This window comes from Sminthopsis crassicaudata, chromosome 6 (assembly GCF_048593235.1).
Source record: "Sminthopsis crassicaudata isolate SCR6 chromosome 6, ASM4859323v1, whole genome shotgun sequence".
In the NCBI taxonomy this organism is placed as follows: domain Eukaryota; kingdom Metazoa; phylum Chordata; class Mammalia; order Dasyuromorphia; family Dasyuridae; genus Sminthopsis; species Sminthopsis crassicaudata.
The window spans coordinates 202454377-202479309 of NC_133622.1; the positions used below are offsets into that span (position 1 = coordinate 202454377).

The 24933-nt window shown below is 39.2% G+C and overlaps 1 protein-coding gene across 1 annotated transcript in view; it reads right to left on the bottom strand.

The window, feature by feature from the left end:
* Positions 1–24933, bottom strand: part of PDE3B (phosphodiesterase 3B) — a 139611-nt gene that overhangs the window by 15127 nt on the left and 99551 nt on the right. The window contains exons 8-11 of the mRNA XM_074275604.1: positions 23848–24209; positions 23166–23303; positions 17537–17648; positions 8419–8532 (exon numbers count right to left, since the gene is read on the bottom strand). Of these exons, the coding sequence (XP_074131705.1) occupies positions 8419–8532; positions 17537–17648; positions 23166–23303; positions 23848–24209 (726 nt within the window). The remainder of the gene's footprint in view (positions 1–8418; positions 8533–17536; positions 17649–23165; positions 23304–23847; positions 24210–24933) is intronic.

Sequence of the window (24933 nt, forward strand, 5' to 3'; positions counted from 1 at the left end):
AGATAGCTCACATAGTCTCTCTGGAAGAAGGGAAGCCACATGAACAAGGAAGTTATAGATGAAAAGGCAAAGGGAGGGATTGAAACAGGGGAAAGATATCTTAGGAAAGAATCTTAATTCTGTGGCCAGAGGGCATCCCATAAAGAACCCTGACATGAAGAAAGAGATCTATTTCTGTAACTGGAAATGGGAACTTAACACATTTTTCTTCAGAGACACTGTTGGTAGTTATGAATCAATTTTGACTGTTCTGGATATAAGCATGGAATTATGCAAGTGTCTTCCGTATCCTTTGACCCAATGATCTCCCTATTGAGCACGTATACATCTCAGAAAAGTTAAAGACAGTAACAAAGATCTAATATGCACCAAAATATTCACATTAATATTCTTTGTGGTAGCAAAGAACCAGAAACATAAGCTTCAATCTCTGCCAGAGGTAAGTGCAGATAAAATACTTCATGTATTTAAACTCTCCACATCGCTAAAATACTACTCTGTGGTTAAGGTTTCTCTGAAAGGATGGGAGCTTTGCCCCATGGTAGAATTCTCCCGAGGCCTTAACTTTCCAATCCATTTCTACTCCTGGCCCTTCCCACGATAATTTTCCTTCCAGTTTGCCAAGAAATACCCTGAATCCATGTCACTCCACCTTTCTGAGTAATTGTCCTATGTGTTCTAGTAGGTTGTCTGTTTAATATCCTTCTCAAGGATTTGAATTAGGGCTTAGACGGAATGTTACGGATGAAAGAAGCTGGGAGCTAACACGTGAGGTGAACACTGGAGTCCCAGGGGGTCAAATCTAGTCAGATGAAATGCAGCAGGGATAAATGCCAAGTCTCACACTTTGAATTTTTAAAGAACGACTGCACAGGACAGAATGGAAAGTCATGGATACACAAGCCCTGTGCAAAAGATCCGCTCAGAATTTTAGTGGGACGCCAGAGGGCCCTCCGTCTTTCTTACTACCGAGTCTAGAATGGGAGTAGTTAGTGTAAGCATTCCCCCGCTCTCACAACCACCATTCAGAGGCCAACTTTTAGCAAGAACAATGATAAGCTGGAACTCATCCCACTAAGCAGTGAAGGTAATCATTAAGTACCTACTAAGTGCCAGGCACCTTGCTGAGATTCAGAAAGAGACACCAAACAACCGCCTCAGGGATCTTACATTTTAATGGGGGACACCATATGCAGACAGTTGTCTAGAAATGAGCCTGATTTCAGTCACGGCTCACACGACGCCACTTGAAGTTTTCTTGGTAAGGATGCTGGAGGTTTGGCATTTCCTTCTCCAGACAGACAAGATAAATGGAAATAATTAACCAAGGGAAGCCACTAGAACAGAAGGAAGGGCTTCCTGAAAAAATAAGGGATTTTCTCTGGACCTTAAAGCCAGTGAGTACAGATAAAAGTGAAGCACTTCCTCCCTCCCAAACGGGGTGTCTTGTTCTCGGAAGAGCCGGGAGGTGCCGTATCCACAAGCACGTGGCAGGGTGAGGTGTAAGGAGAGGTAGGAGGCAGTTCGTGTTTTTATATTGTATCTGGGAGCAATTCGGAGTCATTGGAGTTGGTGGGTGAGACCTCCACTTTAGGAAAACCACTGGCGTGGATGGCTGGAGGGGGAGGGGAGGGGAGAGACACAGGCGCGTCATGAGGGTGTCGCATTTCTCCGGGAGTGAGGGAGGGCGATTGGAGACATGTTGCGGAGGTGCAGTCAGCAGACTGGCAGCAGATTGGAGGCGGGGAGGGCGGAGGAGTGAGGACGGAGAGTTGGGGATGACTCCCAGGGTGTGTGTGAGGGGCGGGAGGAGAGTGCTGCGGGCCGGCTGAGTTAGGATGTCTACTGGACATCTAGTCTGTGGAGCCTGGGAAGCAGTGGGAAAGCACGGCTGGAGGCCGGAGTGGAGGGACTGGAGCAGAGAGGCGGGCCGAGAACAGTTATCTCAGTGTGACTGCGTGGATGGAAACCGGAGATGACCAGGTGAGGGAGGAGAGAGGGAGGCGGGCCAGACACAACCCGGTGGGACACGTGCAGGCTGAGCCGGACCGGATAAGGCTCCAACCAAGGAGGTGAGAAGTGGCTGTGGGACTAAGGAGGAAAACAATCAGAAACGGCATTCCCAGAACCGGAGAGGAGAGGGCGTTGGGAGAGGGATCCCCATCGCCAAAGGCTTCAGAGAGTGAGGAGGGGGAGGGGCTGGCTTTGGCCCCGAGACATCCCCGGTCACTTGGGAGGCAGAAGCTTCAGGGAACAAGGCCGGAGTTCCGAAGCGGGTGGGAGGAGAGAAAGGAGCCCCTTCGAAGGGCCACTTTTTGAGGACTTGAGCACAGACAGCAGGAGAGATCCAGGATGACAATGGGGACACCAGAATCAGGGGGGGTCCAGGATGGGGAAGACAGGAGTATTTGCAGGTTGTGGGGAATGAGTCATTAGACAGGGAGAGACTGAAAACCGGCGATCTGCCGGGGAAGATGGACCGGGGTCACTTGTGCGGGGGGAGGGGTGGCCCTGGTAAAGACGCGGGAGACACGGGAGACAGGTGAGATAACAGTGGGGAAAGAAAGCGAACGGCCCTGAGGTTCAGTGAGAGCGGGGAAGTCTGAGGAGGGAGGCAAAGCTTTGCAAGAGTGGGTGGGGGGCCGGGGGGAAAGCTGGTAAGGCAGGTCCGGAGAGGGGAGCGCGTGGGCGGGGCTGGGGAACAGGAGTGCTCAGGAGCACCTGTGTGGGAGCAAAGGCAGGGAATGGGGCGAGGGAGCCGAGCGCTATCAGTGAAACGCTAAAGGAGCCGGAGATCCAAAGGAGGGCAGAGCAGAGCCAGCGCATGGCGGGGCAGGATGGGAAGAGCTCCCGACCAACACCTGAGGCGCGGGTGCAGAAGAGCAGGCGTGTGAGAGGCGGAGCGCCAATCACCTGCGGTCAGCTGGGGGGAGGGGCTCCGAAGTTTCGGGCCGACCGCGGGCGTAGGCAAGAGCGCCGCCATCTTTGTACGTGGCCCGTGGGAGGTGGCGGAGGAACTGAGTTGGGGGGTTTGAGGGAAAGGCGACACGTGTGCTCAGAGTCAGAGGTTGAGAAGCAGAGAAAAATGGTGAGTCACGTGCCAAATCTATTGGGGAAGGGAGGGGAGTAGCCCGGACCTCTGGGGGCAACAACGACCAGGACCTTGATCGGATGGTGGATGTGAGCAGGTAAAATGGCGAGGGTGATGGGTCACAGCCACAGCTACCTGTGACTCTGTCCTGGGGGAGGGCTCTAAAAAGGTGGCGGAGGGGGTCGCACTACTCCAAGCTCTTCCGTTTGTCCCATAAACTAAACAAGGCCGCGCCTCGGGGAGCGCCCGTGCTGCTGAAAAACAGAGAAGGCCAGGCAAAGCCGCGGGGGGGGGGGGGGGGGGGGGGGAAGAACTGAAGGGAAGTCACAGGCAGTGCCCGTCTGCCCAGGATTACAGATGGCCGCCCCGATCAGTTCTCATAAAAATGAATGGGCAAAGAAGATCTCAACCCCAGACACTTACTACACGTAGGAAGCCCAGGGTCATGCCTCAGAGGAGAGCGCCAAAGTAAAAAAGGCTCTCCTGAACCAGAGTAACGTTAAATGAAAGAATGAATAGAAGAACTCAAAAAAGACTTAAAAAATCAAATGAGACCTTGAGGAAAAACTAAAAATTAAGAACCATCCAAGAAAAACAAGAGGATTATGAAGAGAAAAGGAGATCCAGAATCTTAAAAAAAACATGATTCTTTGAAAATTAGAATTAGGAACCAGCTGGGTGGCACAGTGGAGAGAGCCCCAGCCCTGGAGTCAGGAGGACTCGAGTTCAAATCTGGTCTCAGACACTCAACACTTCCTGGCTGTGTGACCCTGGGCAAGTCACTTAACCCCAGCCTCAGGAAAAGAAAAAAAAAATTAGAATTAGACAAGGAGAAGCAGTGAAGCTATAAGAGACCAAGAAATAACAAAACAAAACATAAAAAATGAAAAAAATAGAAAAGAATGTAAAACATTAAGAAAAACAACAGATCGGAGAACAGATCAAGAAGAGAACACCCAAGAATAATTGGATTACTTGAAAGCTGTGACCAACAAAAGAAGCTGAACACAATAAAACAAGAAATAATCCAAGAAAATTTTCCTGAGGGATGGAACAGGAGAAAGTAGAAATAAAAAAAAAAATCTACCAATCACCACCTGAAAGAGATCCTATAAGGAAAATACATTATATAAGGATCATTTTTATAATTGCTAAATTTTGAAACCCCTACATCAAAGAGAAAATTTTACAAGAAATAAAAGAAATTCAAATATGCTGGAACTATCGGTAGCTACAATAAAAGACCACAGGCCCTGGAATATTATATGTCAACAATTAAAAGAACTAGGCCTATGGCGAAAAATATTATATCCAGCAAAATTAAGCATAATATTGAATGCAGACATTTAGTGAACTCAAAGATTTTTTAAATTTTATTTCAAACAAACCTGAACTCAATAGAAAATTCAATGCATAAGAGCCAACATCAGAGACTAATTTCAAGGCACTCAAAAAAACCCCATGTGTTTTATATATGTGAAAATGTAAATCATTTAAGTCTAAGATTAACATTAGCAATTGGGTAATCCAAATGAAGGTTTGGGAAAGAGCTGAGTATGACCTGACTCTAAAAGGGAAAACCATCTAGGAAAAGGTAAAAATAGTAATATAGTAACAGGTAATTCCAAAAACCCACTCACATTGGGAATGGGTTAAATAGGGAAAATATCACAAAAGTTACAGCAACCCCCAAAATCTAGAAAGAAATAAGGGAGAAAAGAATAGAATAAGGTCAAGAAGGGAGTATAGATTTATAACAATGGGACAAAGTATATAGATTAATGGGAAAGGCATGAAGAGGGAGGGAAAGGATGACAGGATAATATGTGATACAGTGAAATGTTTAGATTAACTGGAGAGGGATCAGGTATGTAGGATAAATGGGATAAAAAAGGGGGAAGGATGGGAAGAGAAAATAAGAGAGGGCTCCACTGGGAGGGAGGTTAAGCAAGGCAAATTAAGGAATAGAATTAAAGTAGAATTTATTAGAAAAAAAAACTAGGGCTAGTCATCTTTGATCTCAAAGTCAAACTTAAAAATTCAATCAAGAGAGAAATCTATTTTTTGTTAATCACATTAATATTATTTTACATACATGTTATGTATGTATAAATGCTTATTATATGTATGTGTGAAGGTATGCATGTGAGTATATAGGGGTGGTATAGGGATGGAGGGCGGCATACATATACATAAATAAAACCATGCTTACCTATAGCCTTTTTGAGGGAATCTAGGGGTATAAAAAAGGAAAAAAAGAATAAGGTAAAAAGTGCACAGCAGAAAACAAAACAATGATATATAAGGAAGAAAAGAAAAGATAGTCATGTATATGATGTTTTTTATTATTATATATGCTTTCTTGAAATGAAAATTTATTGTTACATATTTTGAATCTAATGTTCTGCAGGGCACATGACCATGCTTTATTTTGTTTTGTCTTATTTTCTTTTTTCCATCTTTCTTTTTTCATTTGGTTTTATTCTTATTTTGCATTTAGTTTTAAATAAATGTTTTCTAATTCAGTCTTGAGTGTTAAAAAGAAAATTTATAAACATGACAGAAAGTTCTAAGATTTCAATCTCAAGACAGATAAAGCACAATCTATTCTACTAGAGACTTCCCAGTTTGCTTCACTACCATAAAAGCAAATTTCCCCAAGTAATAATTTTCACAAGGTATTTCCTATAGACTTTTTGGAATAAAGCTTTGACCAGTAGAGACTTGGCAGTAATTATCTCTGGTTAACTAATAAAATGAAGAATTGTTCTGGAACATAAATAAGATTTCATAGATAAGCCAGCTCAATTGGCTTATTTCAGCCAATATCAGATTTATTTATAGTCTGGGTATTATTGTTGTTGATGATGATCAATCATGTTTGACTCTCTGTGACCTCATGGACCAACTGTCCATGAAGTTTTCTTGGCAAAAATGCTGGATTGGTTTGCTATTTCCTTCTCCCATAGATCCTTTTTGTCAGGCAATCAAGAGTTTGACTTGTCCAGGATCATACAATAAGGAAGTATGTGAGGCTGGATTTGAACATGGCTCTTACTAATCCCAGATCCAGTGCTCTCCCTCAAACTGTCTCCTGGAACGTGGACCATAATTCACATGCAAACATATCCATTTGTGGATTTTATTATAAAAAAAAAAAAAACAGTGCTTTGATAACTTCAAATATATAAAACTAATGGAACTTTTTCCCATTACACTTAGTTTGTCTCTAAAAATTTAATACTCTAAGAATCATTTTGCTCAAATGACTGATGAACTATACTTCTATACTTATGTTCTATACTTGTTTACGATTTAGAATTTTCTAAAACGTTTTAAAACATCCATTTGTTTAGCTATAGTTATTCTTCAGTTTGTGAGTACTAGAATTGTATATATAAGAATTATTTTTAATACCTTTAAAACAGAAGAAAAACAGACATTCTCTTGGGCAAATGTATTTATATAAGAATATGTTTATGTTTTCAGTATTTTTAACCAGGAAGAATCAATTATCAAATATAGAACAAAAACTGAAAATTTTTGGGGGGGGTTGTAAAATACCATTTATTTAGAGTATCTGAATGTATACATTTCCATACCCAAAATGTAATCATCCAGTGCTTTAATTGAAGCATCAAATTATATAGTCTAGATTTTCTTTGTTAGGATAAATGAAGCTATTGATAAATATCTTAAAGCATTAAAATGCTTTTTAATAAATATGATAAAGTATTAATGTGGTTTAAGAAAGAAATTTCATTTTTAAAAGTAATTAATGAATTCAGACCTTCTCAGAAGTTAAAAGTTTGAGTTGTTACATTTATAATATCTAAATAAGAAATATTGGCTAAAAGGACCCAAGTAAGTGTTCATTCAGATGAAAGTACAGCAGGATCCATTGATTTAGAATCATTTTGAGAGACAGTAGTTTGATTCTACTGTTTGATTTACATTAAAAGGTCATCAAAGTCAGATGAGAGAGCTTCTTCTTGGATCAGCATTGCTAACACTGAACTTAACCTTCGCTCCTGGTCTATCAGCATCTGTGCATTAGCCTTTCTTTCAACAAAGCCTAGATAACATGGCATAGATCAGGAGGACAACAACAATATAACATGGCTGAGCAATAATAAATGTTGCTGGGGCTTCCCTTCAGCAGCGGGCAACAGGAAATAGTGGATTTTCAGAGCTTTTCAGTCATATTTAAATTTGGTCATATCTTAAATTCTTGTACTGAGACATTTTAGCAAGAGTAGTAAAACAGACTATCATTCATTTTGCTAATGAATTTCTATTAGCTTAATGCTTGAATGTTCCATCCAAGTCAGGGTTCTAGGCTCTTTGATCCTACTGAAGACTTGACTGAATGATCTGTTACTTCAGTGGAATCTATATGTGTTTGCACTTCTTCTTGGAGGTGTATTTGAGATACACAATGCACTACAAGCTTGTGACTGGTCTTTCATGGACATTTCTCTGAGGGAAAGTGACCAGCCTCTCTAGGACAAAGCCTACAGACAGGCCAAGAACTTGTGGAAGGCAAACTTTTGAGAGGTATAAGAAGGGACCAGATCTGAGCTTCTGGAAAAGAAAGAGAACTGGCTTTCAACTCTGGCAGGAAATGGCTATAAATTGGTTGGCTGGCCATGAAATCAGTGCAATGAGTACGTATCTGATAGGCCTGCATACTTGTCAGTGCAGGAGGTGATGGAATGGCATTTTACTCAGAGGAAGAGTCAATCCATACATGATAAGGCAGAGAATGGCAAGAAAAGGATTAGGAAAGGAACTGTGTCAGACATTTGTTGTTAGATTACACATTTCCTAGTGTACTTTTTGTGTTCTATAAACTTTTATAAAGTTCTATAAACACTTAATCCTTTTTATTTTCCCTTTTTCCCAAGATTGCTAGTGAAGTTCTTTTTTGAAATACTTAAGCTTTGTCTCAAATGACTAGGGAAAGGGAGATTCAAAGAGACAGAACCCTAGCAATCAGTAAAGATTGGAGAAGCAGTAGAGAGAGAAAGAGGCCACCATTCTAGAAGCAGCTCTGTGGTATGGGCCTATGAGAAAGTCCATTCACCTGCAATTCCATCATGAGTGTTCTCCTCCTATCAGCATGGGCACTAATTTGTCATTATGCCAAAACATAAAAGAGCTCACTACTAGTTCCTGACTATCCCTCCAAATCCCCAAAACAAAAACCTTTGAAATATGAACATCACATAATAATGCCCACTCAATTTTAACAAGAGAATGTGCTTTCTAAACTACCAAACTTATTCTCAGCTTATCCTTAAACATTCCTTTACCGAAGGCAGTACCTGAACGAATCACTTTCACAAGATCTTGACGGATCTGTTTAAATCCAGGAATTGGCCGAGTTGTCAGGTACCAAACTGCATGTACGACATCTGTAGCATGTACACGATTGTGATCTACAAATCAACAATATATTAGGGAAATAAATTCATTTATTATACATAAAAGGATTGTGAAAAATGGGATGTTGAAGAGATGTTAAAAAATCTTAACATTTTGTTCAAAATATAAAAAGATGTCTAAGGAGAAAAGTATTGCTTCCATTTCACATAATATTTTTCTTACCACTTTCTTTTCACTTATAATTTACATGTCCACTCATGTGCTGGAAAAAAAAAACGTCATTTTCCAAAGATTAGTCCGACCATTTGCTTTCTCAGTAACATTAAAAAGTTTTTTAATTGACAAGCATTTTTTCTCATAGCACATTTTTTTTATTCTGAATTTAAATACTAAATAAAAATTGACATTTCTATGTACATCCTATGACAGGAGTGTTGTACATGAAACTATAGATTTCTATTATATACAGCTTGCTTTTCAAGTACATGATAAAAATCAACCTGTGGTTTTCAAAATGAATCCATAAATACGTATTTTATTTTTTAAAGACTGGATCCCCCCCTCTCTCTGTCTGAAAAATAAGGGCTATTCATGGACCCAAAGAGCTTTAGCCTGCTCTGTTTCTGACTCTCCTTGGGCTAGCAGGTGGCCCCTACTGCCAGGGGCTCACCATATCAATGCCAAACTTAGTACAGACAATCCATCAGCTTATTCCAGAATGGCTGAGAACTTCTGAGCTCCAGGCTCCCCAGAAAAAAGAGAATTGGGGCCAGCACCAAACAAGCATTTTTAAAAGGTGCTTTCTTCCTCTGTGGCATATCACAAAATCCCAAGTAGTAAGTGTTTTTAAATAATTTTTTTTTTAGGTTGTACATGTTCATTTTTTTTACATATTTCCATGAGTCAAGATGGGAAAGAAAAATCAGAACAAAAGGGGAAAACCCTGAGAAAAAAAGATAACAAAAAAGGTGAAAATAATGTCTTGATCTGTATTCCATCTCCATAATTCTCATTCATTCTTTCTCTCTCTCTCTCTCTCTCTCTCTCTCTCTCTCTCTATCTCTCTCTCTCTCTCTCTCTCTCTCTCTCTCTCTCTCTCTCAATATGGATGGCATCTTTCACCCAAAGTTTATTGGAATTGCCTTGGATTAGCACACTGCTAAAAAAAAGCTAAGTCTGTCCTAGTTGATCATCACACAATCTTGCTGTTGCTATGTCCAGTGTTTTCCTGATTCACTCAGATTAATTCATATAACTCTTTTTAGGCTTTTCTAAAATCAGCCTGTTTATCGTTTCTTATACAATAATAATAATCCATTACTTTCATTAAATATTTTTAAAAGAGAAATTGTGGCCCATACCAGCAATTTGTTCTCAGATTCAACAGTATTGTGAATATTTTAATATTGATATTAAAATGTTGACTTCCCCATGCCCTATCCTGGAAATAACTTTGGGGTAAATTCCTGATTTCTACTTGATACCCATCCTCAGAGGCCATCTTGTCCAATCTCATTGTAGGAATTTGGAAACTGAGGCCCAAGGAGGTTAAATAACTAACCTAGGAGTTCAAAAGATTGGTTTGGAACTCAGATCTAGTAACTCAGGAGCCATCAACTTCTTATGATACAAATTAGAATATAAAAAGTTCCAAGTAATCATGAGTTCTGATTCATTAAATAAAATACTCATTAGAATGATTCCTAAGTTGGTAAATCAACCAGGAAATATTCTTGCAGACCCATTATTTGTTCAGTAAGACCCTCTTCCCTCAGCATGATCTTACAAAGTCTAGATAACATGCTTTTCTGGGGCATAAATAACTTAATTAGTAGTAAGTAGTAGTAATAACAGCACAATGTGTTTGTGTTGCTTGGTGTTTACTGCTTCACAATTAACAAAAGCTCTTTCCTCAAAACAAGCTTGAGAGAGAAGTAATACAAGTATTATCTCCATTTATTAGATAACGATCCTGGTGACAAAAAAAAAAAAAAAAAAAAAAAAAAAAAAGAAACATTAAGTTCTCAGTCACACGATTAGGTGGCAAAACCTGACCTGAAACTCAGTTCTTCTGACTCTTCAATGATTATCAAATGCTTCAACCACTTCCCTACGCTATCAATAGCCCATTTATTCTTCTCAGAATGGGTATTCTTCATATCCTCTCTAGTCACTATTCACATTAAAAAAAAAAAAAAAAAAAAAAAAGGTCTCTACAAAAGAAAAACACTTCTGAAATGATAAAGGAATTCTATTATGATTTATATTACATAGGATATAAAATTGCCATCTCCTGGAGCATGGGGTTTTTCCCCCCTCTCATTCTCCTCCCTTTCTCTCCAAAAAGCAGAAAAATTAATGCCTTAGCAATAATTTTATCTTTTAAAAGTTGGAGGAATCTAGAAGAGAAATTCTATTCTAGATCTGATTCTTACTAACAGAGAGGAAGCAGTTGCTGGGGGGAGGAGGAGGGAACTTGGAGGAAACTAGTTTGTGACAGACAGAGAGGCTCAGAGCACAGCACAACACACACCCTAGATTGGGGGAGAGCACACTTGAAATGATTCAGAGAAAAGACAGGCAGCCTTCTATGGATAAAAATACTTTGGAGGAAATCAGCCCAGGAGGGAAGGAAGATACTCAGGAATAAACCTCTCAGGCTACAAAGGAAAACATTCCATTCAGGAAGAATGTTGGGAATTGCTGAAGCGATCCATGTGGATACACAAAGCATTCACTGAACAAATTCTTGGTGGGGAAGCCAGGCCGGGCCACAAAAGAGGAATGAAAGGAAGATCCAGGCCCAGGCCTAGAACGTGAGTTGGTGATGGAAGAGCTCAACTGAGACAAAGGCTTCATTAAAAACTCATCTCTGGTGGGAGACCAAGGAGGGTCAGACTGGGAAGGAACCTTGACTGGGGGGAAGTGGGATGGTGGGAAATGATCACCTGGAGGTGGTGGCCAAGCCATTCCTTCTGCTCTGCTTCTGAAAATGACTGAAAGAGAAATACGACCCCATAAAAGCAAGGAAGAAACAGAGAGAGAGAGAGAGAGAAGAGATTTTTAATAAAAAACCCTGACCTAGATGCATGGCATCCTTGGGCCCTGAAAGAACTTGTGGACCACACGGAGGCAGCGGGAGGGTCTGCTGGGATTCCTTCCAGGGTTCCAGAGCTGCTGCAGCTCCCAAATGGGGACATCCATTCTTCAGTGCAAAGGACACAATCCCCTTACTAGGAGTTTTTCATTGCAATACACGTGTTGCACCTCTTACATGACCAAGACTCGGGGAAGGTGGCACCTTCTGACTCTTCAAAAATGGCCAACAGCCTTAGCAATAATCTTTTGCCCAGCTCCTGAGCTAAAAGGTGAAGGATTCAAGTGCCTGAGTCACTCTATGTAACAAAAGTAATAACTTTGGTGAACACACAGAAACTTAGGGCTCTAGTTCATTTCCTGATCATGTTGGTTCTAAATGTAGATAACAAGTACATTACTCTGCTATAGGAAAACAATTACAAAGGCTGAATAACAGAGCATGACCACAATGAAATAATCTCAAAGTGGAGCAAGGAACATAAACTTATTTCCTTCAGCACAAATGAAGCCATGCCATTTGACTTTTAAAATTGGTCTACTCAGAAAAACTTGGAAAGACTTAACGTGAACTGATGCTAAGTGAAGTGAGCAGAATCAGGACAACATTAGACAGAGTAACAGCAACACTGGGTGATGATAAACTATGACTCTTCTCAGCAACATGGTTTTGCAAGACAATTCCAACAGACGTGATATGGAAAATGCCTTTTGCATCCAGAGTGCGAATTGTAGAGACCGAATGTGGATCAAAGCATACTATTTTCACTTTTGTTTTGTTTTTGTTTTTTCTCAGTTTTTCCTTTTTGTTCTTTTCTTCTTTCATAATAACTAATATGAAAATATGTTTAAAATGATCAGACTTTGTAAAACCTTTATCAGATTGCCTGCTGTCTTAGTGAATGGGGAAGGAAGTGTGTGTAGAGGGAGAGAGAAAAAAAAAATTGGAACTCAAAATTTTACAAAAATGAATGTTGAAAACTATCTTTACATGTAGTTAAAAAAAATAAAATATTACTAAGTCGAAGAATACTTTCAGTGAAAAAACAATAAAACATAGATAATATTTTAAAAATAAAATAGGTCTGGGTGATAATGAAAATACAGAAACCCTAGCTCTTAAACAGATTTTTTCTACTTTTCAACTTAAAACCCTAAGAACTATGTGTTGTCCCCATTTTCTCTGAGAGACAATGAGGTTGAACAATGCAAGATAGCAAGGAGAAACCATTTATCCTAGAGATGTCATCATTGGTTGGAGCTAGAAGGGACCTCATTCAGGGCCTAGATCAAGCCCAACGATTTCTAGAGAAAGATAACAAAGCTAGTTAACAATGAAGTCAGGATTCAAACCCAAACCTCCTGACTCCTGTCCAGAGATCCTTCCAGAAGGTCCAGGTAAAAGTTATTGGAGATTATTGTCCCAATTCAAAGTTTAATTCCATCAGGATAGCCCCAGAGCCTTAAAAGATGACCCCTCTAGGAGCCCTTAATCTCCCAAGTTTGCAGTCATGCTGTGCTTCAGTTCTCTCCCAGAAGAAGAGGAGACTGCCTGACTTCTGCCCTTGAGACAGGAAATCTCTCTAGTTTCCCATAAGACTTCCGTTATGTGAAGGGGCTCTGATAATTATCTGGGAAGGACTTTAAAACCAATGCAGCAGGTGGTCTTTTGTCTTTTGAAAACAAATCTATGTACCTACAGGCTCCTGAGGCTTTAGAGCTCATCTCATCTAAGGCTATCACTGTAAAAATGGGACTGAGGCCTGAAAAGTACGAGCAGTCTAACCAGAGCCCTGGGAGACAGAAGGGAGCCAGGGGCCGCCCTGCTGCCCCTCACCCCGCCAAGGATACATGGGAGAGAAGGGCTTGGTTTGGGACTCCATAACAGCAGGACTCTGAAGGGAAGGCTTCCCACTCTCTGTTGTGGCCGGGTCAGTCATTTTGTCCTTTGGCGCTTCCTGGGCACCTCACTTTTCTAAGAAAAGCCTAAGTCCAGTGAGCCATTGCTTCTCATTGAGCCCTATGACAGTAGTAGCACAGAGGTGAATGGGATTGTTTCTGTTCTCTTTCTTTTACAATGATATTGCTCAGCTCTGCCCAAGTTTGAATGTGAACTGGATCAAGTACAGTTTAAGCTTTATGGGCCATTGTTAGGGGCAGGCCAGGAAATGGCAGACTTAGTTCAGGATACATTTGAGGAGACAGGCACCCCTGGTAAATCCCTGAGCAGTTACAAAAGGTGCTGACATGGCCCTAAGCAAAACAAGAGCAGGCAAGGATATGGTGGCACACGGCTCCTCTCCGCCTGGCCCACCTTTCCTCTGGAGGTGTCAGTCCATCTGACCTCCACCAAGTTAGAGGGCCCTCAATTCCCCATGCATGGAACTTGGTTTACCCCAAGTGACCTAGCTGCTTTAGATCCTGGACTGGCTTTGTCACTTCTCAGAAAAAAACAATTCCTGTTGGGGGGAAAGAGGAAGACAAGGAGAAATAATCGTAGTAGACAGCAGTTCTATCACACATAAAATAAACATTCATATTGTGAACAGAGGCACAGGTGGCCTAAGGAGGGAAAAAGACCTTGGAAAATGGGAGAGCACAAGATTTAACAAAAATAAATATCCACATTTTTCTTTAAAGGGGAAAAGACTGCAAACTGATTTCCACTTGACCATTAAAGAGGAGATTGTTAAACACCTTGAGGGAAGTGGTCAAGACAAAGAACATGGCTGTCTCTAGATCAGGACATTCAAGATGAACTTCATTTCCTCTCTTGACAAAAGACTCACTGCAGTGGATAAGGGATGCTATAGAGATAATTACCAAGATTTAGAGTGGGCTCTACCTGGTGCTCGGGACATGCTCCATGGAGCCAGGGTGGAGGCTCAGGTCCCGCGCTCATCCACGACAGTTGGGGTACCTTCTGATTAGCCACTAAGCTGGAAGTATACATGAATAACTAAGGCCCCTCCAGCAGGCCTTCCTCTCCAGGACAGAGGGAGAAAGGCTCTCTCAGCCTGCGGGGAGGGAGCCTCTTCCCCATTATCACCAAGGGGCCTCAGACTCATGGCGCTTCTGCTTCTTCTGCCTCCATTGGGGTTAATTTTTCCCTGACCCTAAGTGAATGAGGATCCCAGAGAGAAGGACCTTATGTGGTCTTCAGAATATCCCAAACTCTCCCGGAGGTCAGCACTGGTAGCCATTGAGTCTGCAGCCCAGAAGGGGGCAGAGCTACACCCAAGGGCTCAGCTACCCCCGGGGGGTCCGCCTTCAGCTGCTTGGGTCCTTGGGTCCTCACAATTTCCCATCTCTTTCCTTATTGCAATTTCTCAGTGTCTTAACAGATACCAACCCGTTATTTGTAATTTTGAAGCAACATCAACTGGTCAAACTGCACTGGGGCCTTACTGCGTACGTGATGCTGGGAAGGTGTTTAACTGTGTGAATGAAATGGGGATACGAAGGCTGGCTAGGGAGGTGACCCCTACGGCTCCGAGGATCAGATCTTTCAGTACAACTGTGGTTGGGAGTACCTTTGGGGTACACACACACACACACACACACACACACACACACACACACACACACTATCCCAAAAGGTTTAGTGCAGTTTTAAGTTTTAATCAACTTCAGAAGTATAAATTCTATAAACTTACCAAAAATTCTGAAATTCTAATTATTAAAATTTCTTTTACTTTTACACTTAGTTTTGTAAATGTTGAATAAAACCATTTTGCTTTTAACTTCAACAAGATAAGGCACCCTGACATCATACGTCACATTTTCAACAGGTTCTGGATGTCACTTTCTTAGACCAGTGGAAGGGCAGAGGAGGCCAAAGACTTCTTGCTTGATCACCTAAGACACCAATCTATATCCATTAGATTTTTCTCATGGGATCATAGCAAAACCACTGTGTGAACAGCTTATGAAAGTCTTATATAATACAAGATAATGTTTATGCTGAATTTTAATAAGAAAGATATTAATATTTTTAAATACTTAACCTTTCAAATATTGTTTTTATGAGTCTGTTGCATATAACTACTGCACCAGAACTTTTGGAGGCACTACACATACACACACACACACACACACACACACACACACACATGCCACAAAATATTTCATATTATTTTTACATAGAATTGAGAAATATGGATTGCACACTTAATACAGTCACATGAACTTTGACCTGATTGAATGGCAAGAGTCAAAAAATAATTGTTCAACATCATCATACCACAAGATCCCTAGTGGAGTATCCTAAAAGATCTGCAGTTTGTATAACATTTTTATCTATAACTTTGATAAAGACTTGGAGGATATGCTTAATCAAATTTTCAGATGGCAACAAGCTGGGATAGATAATACAGTGGATGCCAGAATCAAGATGCAAAAGGGATCTTGGCAGCCAACTGTATTACACTGAAATAACAGTATAAAATTCAATAGGTATAAATATTAAAACCTTACATTTAAATTAAAAAAAAAAATCAGCTTTCCAAATATAAGGTGGAGAAGGCATTTGTTCTAGGAATATTTGGGGAGTTCAGCAGCCTGCAAGCTCATCACAACACTAATGGAAGCTTAGGACACGTTAGAAAAGGCACAGTTTCTAGAAAAGGAAAAATGATAACCCTCCCACTATGCACTCTATCCTGCTTAGATCTTGTCTAGGGGACTATACATGACGGTTTAAAAAGAGCCCTAATTTGGGGAATGCCCAAGATGATGAAGGTCCTTGAGTCCATGTCAAAGGAAGACTGACTGAAGGAAAAGGACAGGCAAGGAGGCTAACTCAGCAAGGAGAGGACAGACATCTTTGAGCCCTGTGGAGGAGGTAGGAGACTAGCTTTAGATGACCCCAGGAGACAGAACCAAGAACAACAGGTAGAAAGGCAGAGAGGCAAACTGAGGCTGAATGTCAGAACCGGAGGCAGCTGGGCTGCTTCCAGAGGGAGTGGGCAAGATGACAACTTGTTAGGCCAGAGGTGGACGGCCCCTGCCGCATCTTCTAACAGATTCTGTCCCTTTCTCATTCATCACTAGTTTTGTGACCCAGAGTAAGTCACTTTGCTTCTATGACCCTCAGTTCGCCCATCTATAAAATTGGGATGATTCTATCTCTAATATTCACCTCCCAGGGTTGTGGATAGGAAAGTGCTTTGTAAATTCTCAAATTCTATTAAGGGTGTCCCCAAAATCTTAGTGCAGCTTTGAGCTAGGAGGACTTCTTAATCTAACACGGACATCAGATGAGATCAATGGGGTAGCACACGTAAAGTGCCACATACAAATATCACTGGCTATTATTTTAAGTATTATGTTTACCCACAAATAGTTTTGGTTTTTTCCCAAATAATAAATAAAATATTCACTCCCTTTCCCAGCTCAATTCTTAGCTTGACAAGATGTCTTCCAAAAGCAGGAATGTTGACAGATTATTCTATCTGTCCACCATAAATGCACATTGTGCCAACCCCACAGTACACAAGCAGGCCAGAAATCCTGGGTGTGTACAGACTGTGGAATAAATCAGATTTGGGTTCACAAAAGACTGACTTCAATTCCTAGAATATTAAAAATTTCTTACAATGTCAAAAAGAAAATTATGATCTAATCAAAGAAATCTAAAGAAATAGGCCCAATGATCTATTCTATTATTAAATGGGAAAATGGCATGCTTACATATATTTACTGTCTTAGTATGATGCCCATACTTTCAAATTTTAACCTACCACAAATGAGGAAGCAGACACTTCTAAAAATCATTCTTTAGGGAGACACTTTAATACAGTCAGAAATGTTAAAGACAAAAAAAAGTTTTAAAAAATAATGCAGTTGAGCACTTTCAGAACTACTACAACTGCCTGAAGCAGCTAACCATTTCAAAAGGAATACTTCCCCTTTTATGATTCAATTACATTGCAGTTCCATTATGTACTGGTTTATACTTACAAGGAATGTCCCGGTAGCCATTTTCTAATGCATGGAAGTAGCTCACAAATTCTGGAACAGGGATTTTGAACATGTCCATCAAACCAGTGTCTTGAAACAAGGTATACATAGTCTAAGAATAAATTCAAATAATTTTCATTTTAAGGATCAAAATTCTAAGCTTTATAACTAGTTATGTTTTTTTTTTAAGTCATGACACTTTTTAGTTTTCACAAAATAGAAATGCCAGTTATCCTGCATATCAGATCACTGAAATGAGAATACTTCACTAAAATCTCCCCTTCCCCAATTTGTCATCTTGGAAGACTACAAAAATTATTTTTAAAAAATTATAGGGCACTATCTACAAAGAAATTTGGAACATATATCTCCTAAATCACTCTTTGAATTGGATGGGAACCTATCCATCAACCTAGTCCAATTCCCTTATTTTATAAATGAGGAAACTGAAAGGAAAATGACTTGTCCAAGGTCATACAACTAGGTGGCTAGTGGTACAATCAACTGACTTAGCCTTGAATGACTATATAAACTTCATTATCAATCATATAATCTGCAAAGGAGGGACAGGGAGATTTGGGTAGGGAATTCAGACATGATGTAATCAATACAGAGAACTATTCCAAAGAATTTGGCTTTACCAGCTAAACTGAAAAGACCTAGTGGATGAAAATCTACTGCTCAGATCACACCATGCCTTCGTATGGATGACTGAGAGATCTTATCTATCAATGTGTTTATCAGTATGCAGACCATAAAAACAGGCAAGTTGGGCCCAAAATTGAGCAAGAAAAGAGTGGAGCTGATTGTTTGGGGGAAACAAATAAACCAAGATTCTTCTAGAAACAAAGATCCATCTTTTACACTAAATGAGGCTGTATGGCAGCAAAAAATGGAATATGACAGCCTCCGAAAAGTCAAGAATATTACCTGGAGGCAATGGAGAGATGTACAGAACTTTATGAGAAAAGATGAAAAATTTTATCAAGGAAATACATAATTGAAAAAGAAAATCGGTAGCTATCTGGACAATGAGAGGAGAAAGTGAAAAGGCATCTCTCTCAGGTTGCTGGGTGGACCTGTTTTGGTGGATTTACAGGAGGCCACAGAAGAGTTACATAGAAGGGCACACATAGGTTGAAATCTGCATCACTGAAAAGCAAATCAATATTGATATCACATTTCCATATGAATTCCCAGTGAAGAAACTGTGCTACCAATGAAGATCAGCAATGTGACTTAAAGTCTTATCCGAGTTTTCTAGGGAACTGGGACTAAGAGGTTACCTAACTATCTAGAACTACTCTGTGCAATATGTTAGAGAAGGGAGTTGAATCCACTTGATCCTGAAGCTAAGCATTTATCCAATATACCATAATATCTCCATTTAGAGAGACAAGTAAGAGAATTTTGAAAATTAGAAAATGTCTAGTCTCTAAACACTTTGAACTTTCAATACAATCTGTCTGGGGCTATAATTTAATATGATAAAAACCATATCTCTGGAATGAGATTAAGGGGAAAATTTTTGCCTGAAATATATTATTGCAAATACTTATGATTCCATCAGAATGTTAAAAAAAATGGAAGGAGGAGAGAAATTAGCTAGGAATCATCATTCATTGAATTTGGAAAGTTGTTTTTTGTTTGTTTTTTTTAAGAATAGTATGCCAAGTCTTATCTGCAATAGCTTTGGATTATAATTTTAAACAACTTCATTTGAAGTTTATAAAATGTTTCTAGAAGTGAGAAAAGGAACATGTAACAGAGTAAGTTAATTTTCTTCTTTAGTTCGAGAACTAAAGAAGAAACTCACTGTGATGGAAAGATTACTAGACAAAAAAACAAGAGACCCCGGTGCTTATGTAGGCCCTGGAAGAGCGCAGCATCCCCCTCTGTACAATGAGCAGGTTGGATGGATAACCACTGAGGTATCCTTCTAGGTCTAACAATCCATGATTATTATGTTTAACTGCTCAACAAAAATGGTACAAAAGTGGAAGGAGAAGTTTTTGAAGGTAATGGAGGTTTTCATTCTGGGTATAAAGAGGATTCCTGCTTCAGATATGGATTTGAATTAGATGTTCTCTATTGTTTCCCTCCCCTCCCAGTTCTAAGGGGCTATAATTCTCTGGTACAAAGATATTCTTTAAGACATGCAACTGTATTCCTTAAAATTTGGATTCCTTATAATCTTTTTGATGTCCTTATACTATATCCCTATAATCCTTTTATTTCTATAAATAAAATTATACAGAGACAAACTGTTTCTAAAAACAAGCAATTCCCTCGTTAGGAAGATGAGTGTCCATTACTAGAAGCAGATAAAAAGTATTCAGTATTTTTACTTCCTGATATATTGTATTTTAAATGAATGGGCAAACTGTTTTATTTTATCTTGGTGGAATCAGCAAGTTATATTATGACACATGAAAAATAACAACTGGATAAAATGGTCGATTTATCAACTAGAGCAATGTGACAAAAGATGTCATTATAGATTTTGTTCTATTTCCTGAGAAAAGAGATAAAAATCAAGGACAAAAATCATCCTCTCACAGACAACCTGCTTCTGTTAAAATAACATCTAAAGTTTCCTATTCAATACCAATGAACAGTGATACCTAAAAGGTACCAGGTAACGATAATAGCTAGCACAATACAGCATCTACTATACGCCAGCCATTGGGCTAAGTACTTTACAAATATCATCTCATTTGATCCATATGACAACCCTAGGAGGTAAGTGCTATCATTATCCCCATTTTACTGATGACAAAAAGAGGTGTACCAGTTAAGTAACTTACCCAGGATCAAAGTATGGGGCCTGAGTAAGTATAATTGCCTCTTCCTGTCTATACATTTAGAAGGCCCAATACATTTTCTATACCAGAAGCACTACTAAGTGACTTCTAATGGCTGAAATAAATTGAAATAGTATTAATACCATACTCAATTTACACAAAATTTAAATCTTCCAAATTGCATATGTATATATGGAAATAGTTAATTTAAATAAACCCAAATGCTTATATCGTTCTCAACAATTTTAAATTCCCAGACATTAGCACAGCTCATCAATGAGTATTGAGCCAATTATGCCAGACACACTTTGCATTTTTATCCTATTATTTACACATGAGATTGTTGTTGCCTTTTCCAAATTAGAGTATACTCTACTATTTTAGAAAAATGTTTTACAGGTTAACAGAAATGTTTTAATACTTAAAAGACTTACAATGTCTTTTGATGAAGTACCACTTTGCTTTGTCCTTTGGTTTGTCCAATTCAACATGTTTATTAATGACCTATGATTGATGCATAGAGATCTCTGGGTCTCATTCTCCTGTAGATTATCAGGCTTTATCAGATCTTAACTTTCTTTGTCTCCCCTGCAGCTCTGCACAATACTCTTGTACAGCAGGCACTTAACAATGATTGAATGAAAGAATGACACAGAAGAATCCACACAATGCATGACTGCAAAATTTTCAGATGACACAAAGATGGAAGGGATGGCTAATATAGGGTAGTGGAACAAAGATTTGGAATGTCTATAAGAGACTGAAATTCCGGCTGAAGCTAAAAAGAAAAAAACTTAATAATAAAATCACTGGATCACAAAACTTTAGAGGTAGAAAGGACTTCAGTGGTCAGCAGTTCCAACTACCACCCAAAAAGGGAATCTCATTTCTACAGCAAATCAGACAAATGGCCACTTAACCTCTGATCAAGTAACTTCCCAGTGGAGGAAGCCCCCTACTTCCAAACAGAGGCCATTCTACTTACAGATGGCTCTGTTATTAGGAAGTTTTTTCCTGACATAAAGCCAAAACTTACCACCATGTCATCAATACATCACAACTACATATTCCAGTCATTCTTACTCCGCTTCTTAGGTCCCATAAAGTTGAATGTCCCCTGAAGTGTTATATTTTCCACTGTTTACAAAAAACCAGCTACAAATGTTAATCAGCATATATTTGTACACTCTAACTCTCTTCAAAAGCCAGGGAAAGGGCAGAGAGAAGACAGGGCCATGTCATCACTCCAAGAATAGAGTTTAAAAAAAAAATTTAAAAAAAACCCTTTGTTTTTAATGTTTCCAGCACAGCAGAGTAAAAGCCATCATAGAAGGCTGTTGTAACAAAACAGCTCAGGAACCTGGGGCACTCTCGTGCAATTATTCGCTCTCTCCTCCCTCTCACTATATTCACTCTCTCTTTCTCACTCATTAGTTCTCGTCCTCATCCTCTCTTCCCTTCTTCCACCCAGGGGCTTGTCCCTTCACAGAAGGCAGCCAAATTACTAATAAGACTCTAAAACTGAGCAAAGGATGTATCATCTTCTAGCTGAGTGACAGCTTCCCTCTTGCTAGCCTTCCATTTCGCCATCTGAAGTCAAACCCAACATTTAAGGTAAAAAAATCAAGTCAATGGCACAAATACAGACTAAGAGAGGATTTGGTTTAAGAGTATCTGATAGGGCAAATATCCGTAGAATTTAGCTGAACATGAGCTTAGCACAAGCCAACAGGTTAATAGAACTTATTTTTAAAAAACTACTACAAACTTGGGCTATGCAATGTTCAGACAATAAAAAGCCAAAGCCCTACCACACTCTCTTTTGGGCTCATCATATCTAGAAAATCTATCTAATTTTGAGAAATGCAATTTAGATAGAACATTCATAAACTGGACTGGGCCAATCAGAGAAGACCAGGAAACTACAGGCACAACAGTTTAAAAATCAGGGTTGTTTAAGGAAAAGTCCACAGTACGATTCAACAGCTTAAAGCACTGTCTTTTCTTTTGAAAAGAAAGTTTTATCAACACCTTTAATTCTTCGTAGTATTGTCATCTCATCTCCTCATCCTTCAACACATAACTGCCCCACAACGACCTTTATCTGACACTAATTCTCCACCCACACAAGGGCTATTATTATTTAGAAAAAGGAGAGGGGCATATGACTGTGTTACTTGAACCAGTTATTCTTACTCAGCTTCCTAGATCCCATAAAGTTGACTGTCCCCTGAAGTGTTATATTTTCCACTGTTTACAAGAAACCAGCTACAGATGTTAATCAGCATATATTTGTACTCTGTTACTGTGATACTCTGACTGTGTTACTTTACAAGATGCAACCTGAACCAATAGAAGTTATCCAGAAGATTTATTTCGGCTCAAAATAATACACCACTTTATAACCACTCAGCTGTCCAAAGATGGAACAGACTCCCTGATGACTCCCTGATTAAATCACCAAACTATTCAAATTTCCATTTTTGGTCAGCAACCTGAACAAAAGGGATTTGGAGATTGGGTGGGAGTGTAGACTGAGTGACCTCCACCATCCCTTCTAGCTCCAAGTCTCACTGGTCTATATAAGCAGCATTTATTTATTCATTCATTCATTCATTCATTCATTTATGTTTTTATCTATTTATTTATTTATTTTTGGCTGAGGCAATTGGGGTTAAGTGACTTGCCCAGGGTCACACAACTAGGAAGTGTTAAGTGTCGAGACCACATTTGAACTCAGGTCCTCCTGACTCCAGAGCCAATGCTCTATCCACTGCGCCACCCAGCTGCCCCTAAATGCAGTATTTCTTGATAGAATAACAAACCTGGCTCAGGATCCTTCCTGATCTTCCTCCCATTGTTTCCATGACTTCAAAAATAGGGAAATTCCAGTTGTTCATCTTCGCTATTAGTGCATCATGATCTTCTCTTAATATCAGTTCCAGTAAGCACTCCTCATCTATCTGTGTGCAAACACACAGTTATAAATCTAAGAAAACATTGCTTTTCTACTGTGATAAATTTATCTTGACATTACAAGCCCAAACAGATGCTACAAATCCTCAATATTGTATTCTTATTGTGGTAGAATGAGGTTTTCAAATCACTTTAAATAAATTACATTTAAAGACTTCTAAACATTAGGAGATTCTAAAGGAGATTCTAAAGAGATGACCTCCCCATTAGTAGCATATAATTGAAAATAAAACTTTATTTCTGCAAATAAAAAATCTTTTCATGCTAAAAATCTACTAAATGAATTCTAAAATTCATTTTTATTTAAAATTTATCATACATGTCTTGAGATAACAGATGTAAACTAATATACTTATGTCTCTTTTTAGGATTTTTACCTAGAAAAAAAAATATTTCTTTTCCTGATGTATTTTTAAGTCTTCAGAGAAAAAGTAAAACCAAAAGTATCTAGAGTAAAAGCATCATATTTTTTTGCACTGGCATACAAATTTTCCAAAAATTGAAAAGCAGTACTCTTTAAAACAGTATTACCTCTGTGTTTCCATAAGGATAATTTAAATTTTTATTCTGCTGTGTCACTGATGGCATCTGTTCTTTCTCCCCTTCCTTTTCTTTTTCTTCATCTTCCTCCTCTGAGGCTTTCTGGTTGTAGCACCTATCTGGGTGATGAATTAAGTCCTCCCCTGCTTTATCAGAGGACTGCCATTGGGCCTCTTCTGAGCCTTCTTCCCTTTTTCCTCTCTCCTTCTCCTCCTCCTCCTCCTCCTTTTTCTTCTCCTTCCTCTTCTCTTCTTCCTTCAGTTCTCTGTCAAGTCTCTTGTCTGGTTCCTGCTCTGGCTCCTCTCTAGCCTCTGTGATTGGTTCTTGAGTAATACTGGTGTTTCCAACTTCAACTTTCAAAGAAAGAGATGAAATTAAAAGTAATACATATATTTGTTTTATCCTTTGCAGACAATTTGGTGAGAAAGATCATTTTTTCTTGTTATGTTTTGATTTGGTTATAATTGTTAGACTATATTAAGCCCAATCTTAAACTCAAAACTCAAAACCACTGACTGGAAGCATGAGTTACTCAGTGGCATAAATCTGGATCTGTTTTGCCCAGTAAATGACACTAGACTTCACTCAGTCTTTCTCAAAGGAGCTCCAGGTCCCAAAGGAATCTTTCCCACAAATAGCTTAATTTGTTCATATGATAATGAAGAAAAACTGCCTAGTGTGGGAAGAATGAAAAATGTTTAGTCAGTTCCTAGAAATGGTGACATTAATTTTCTAAGCACAGTTCCAAGCACGATGTTATTTAAATTTTATTTTTAGAAAAATTTTAAGTTCACTCAACAGCAACCAATCCAATGAACTAATTTGCACTTTCTTCCACCAAACTGGCTGACTTGAAATTCCTGGTCTACTTCCTATGGGAAAGAGAATCTGAACTCTGATCCACTAAATGGTCCCAATAACTAATAATGACAATTCCATTAAGTGAACTATCATCTTCCTATTGGAAAACATCATTTCAACGTGTAAAAATAAAGTTATCAGACTATAAAAGTGGAATCAATTTTCAGTTATATGATACAAAAATTATTTAGATTTGGAATGCCATCTATGATTTTT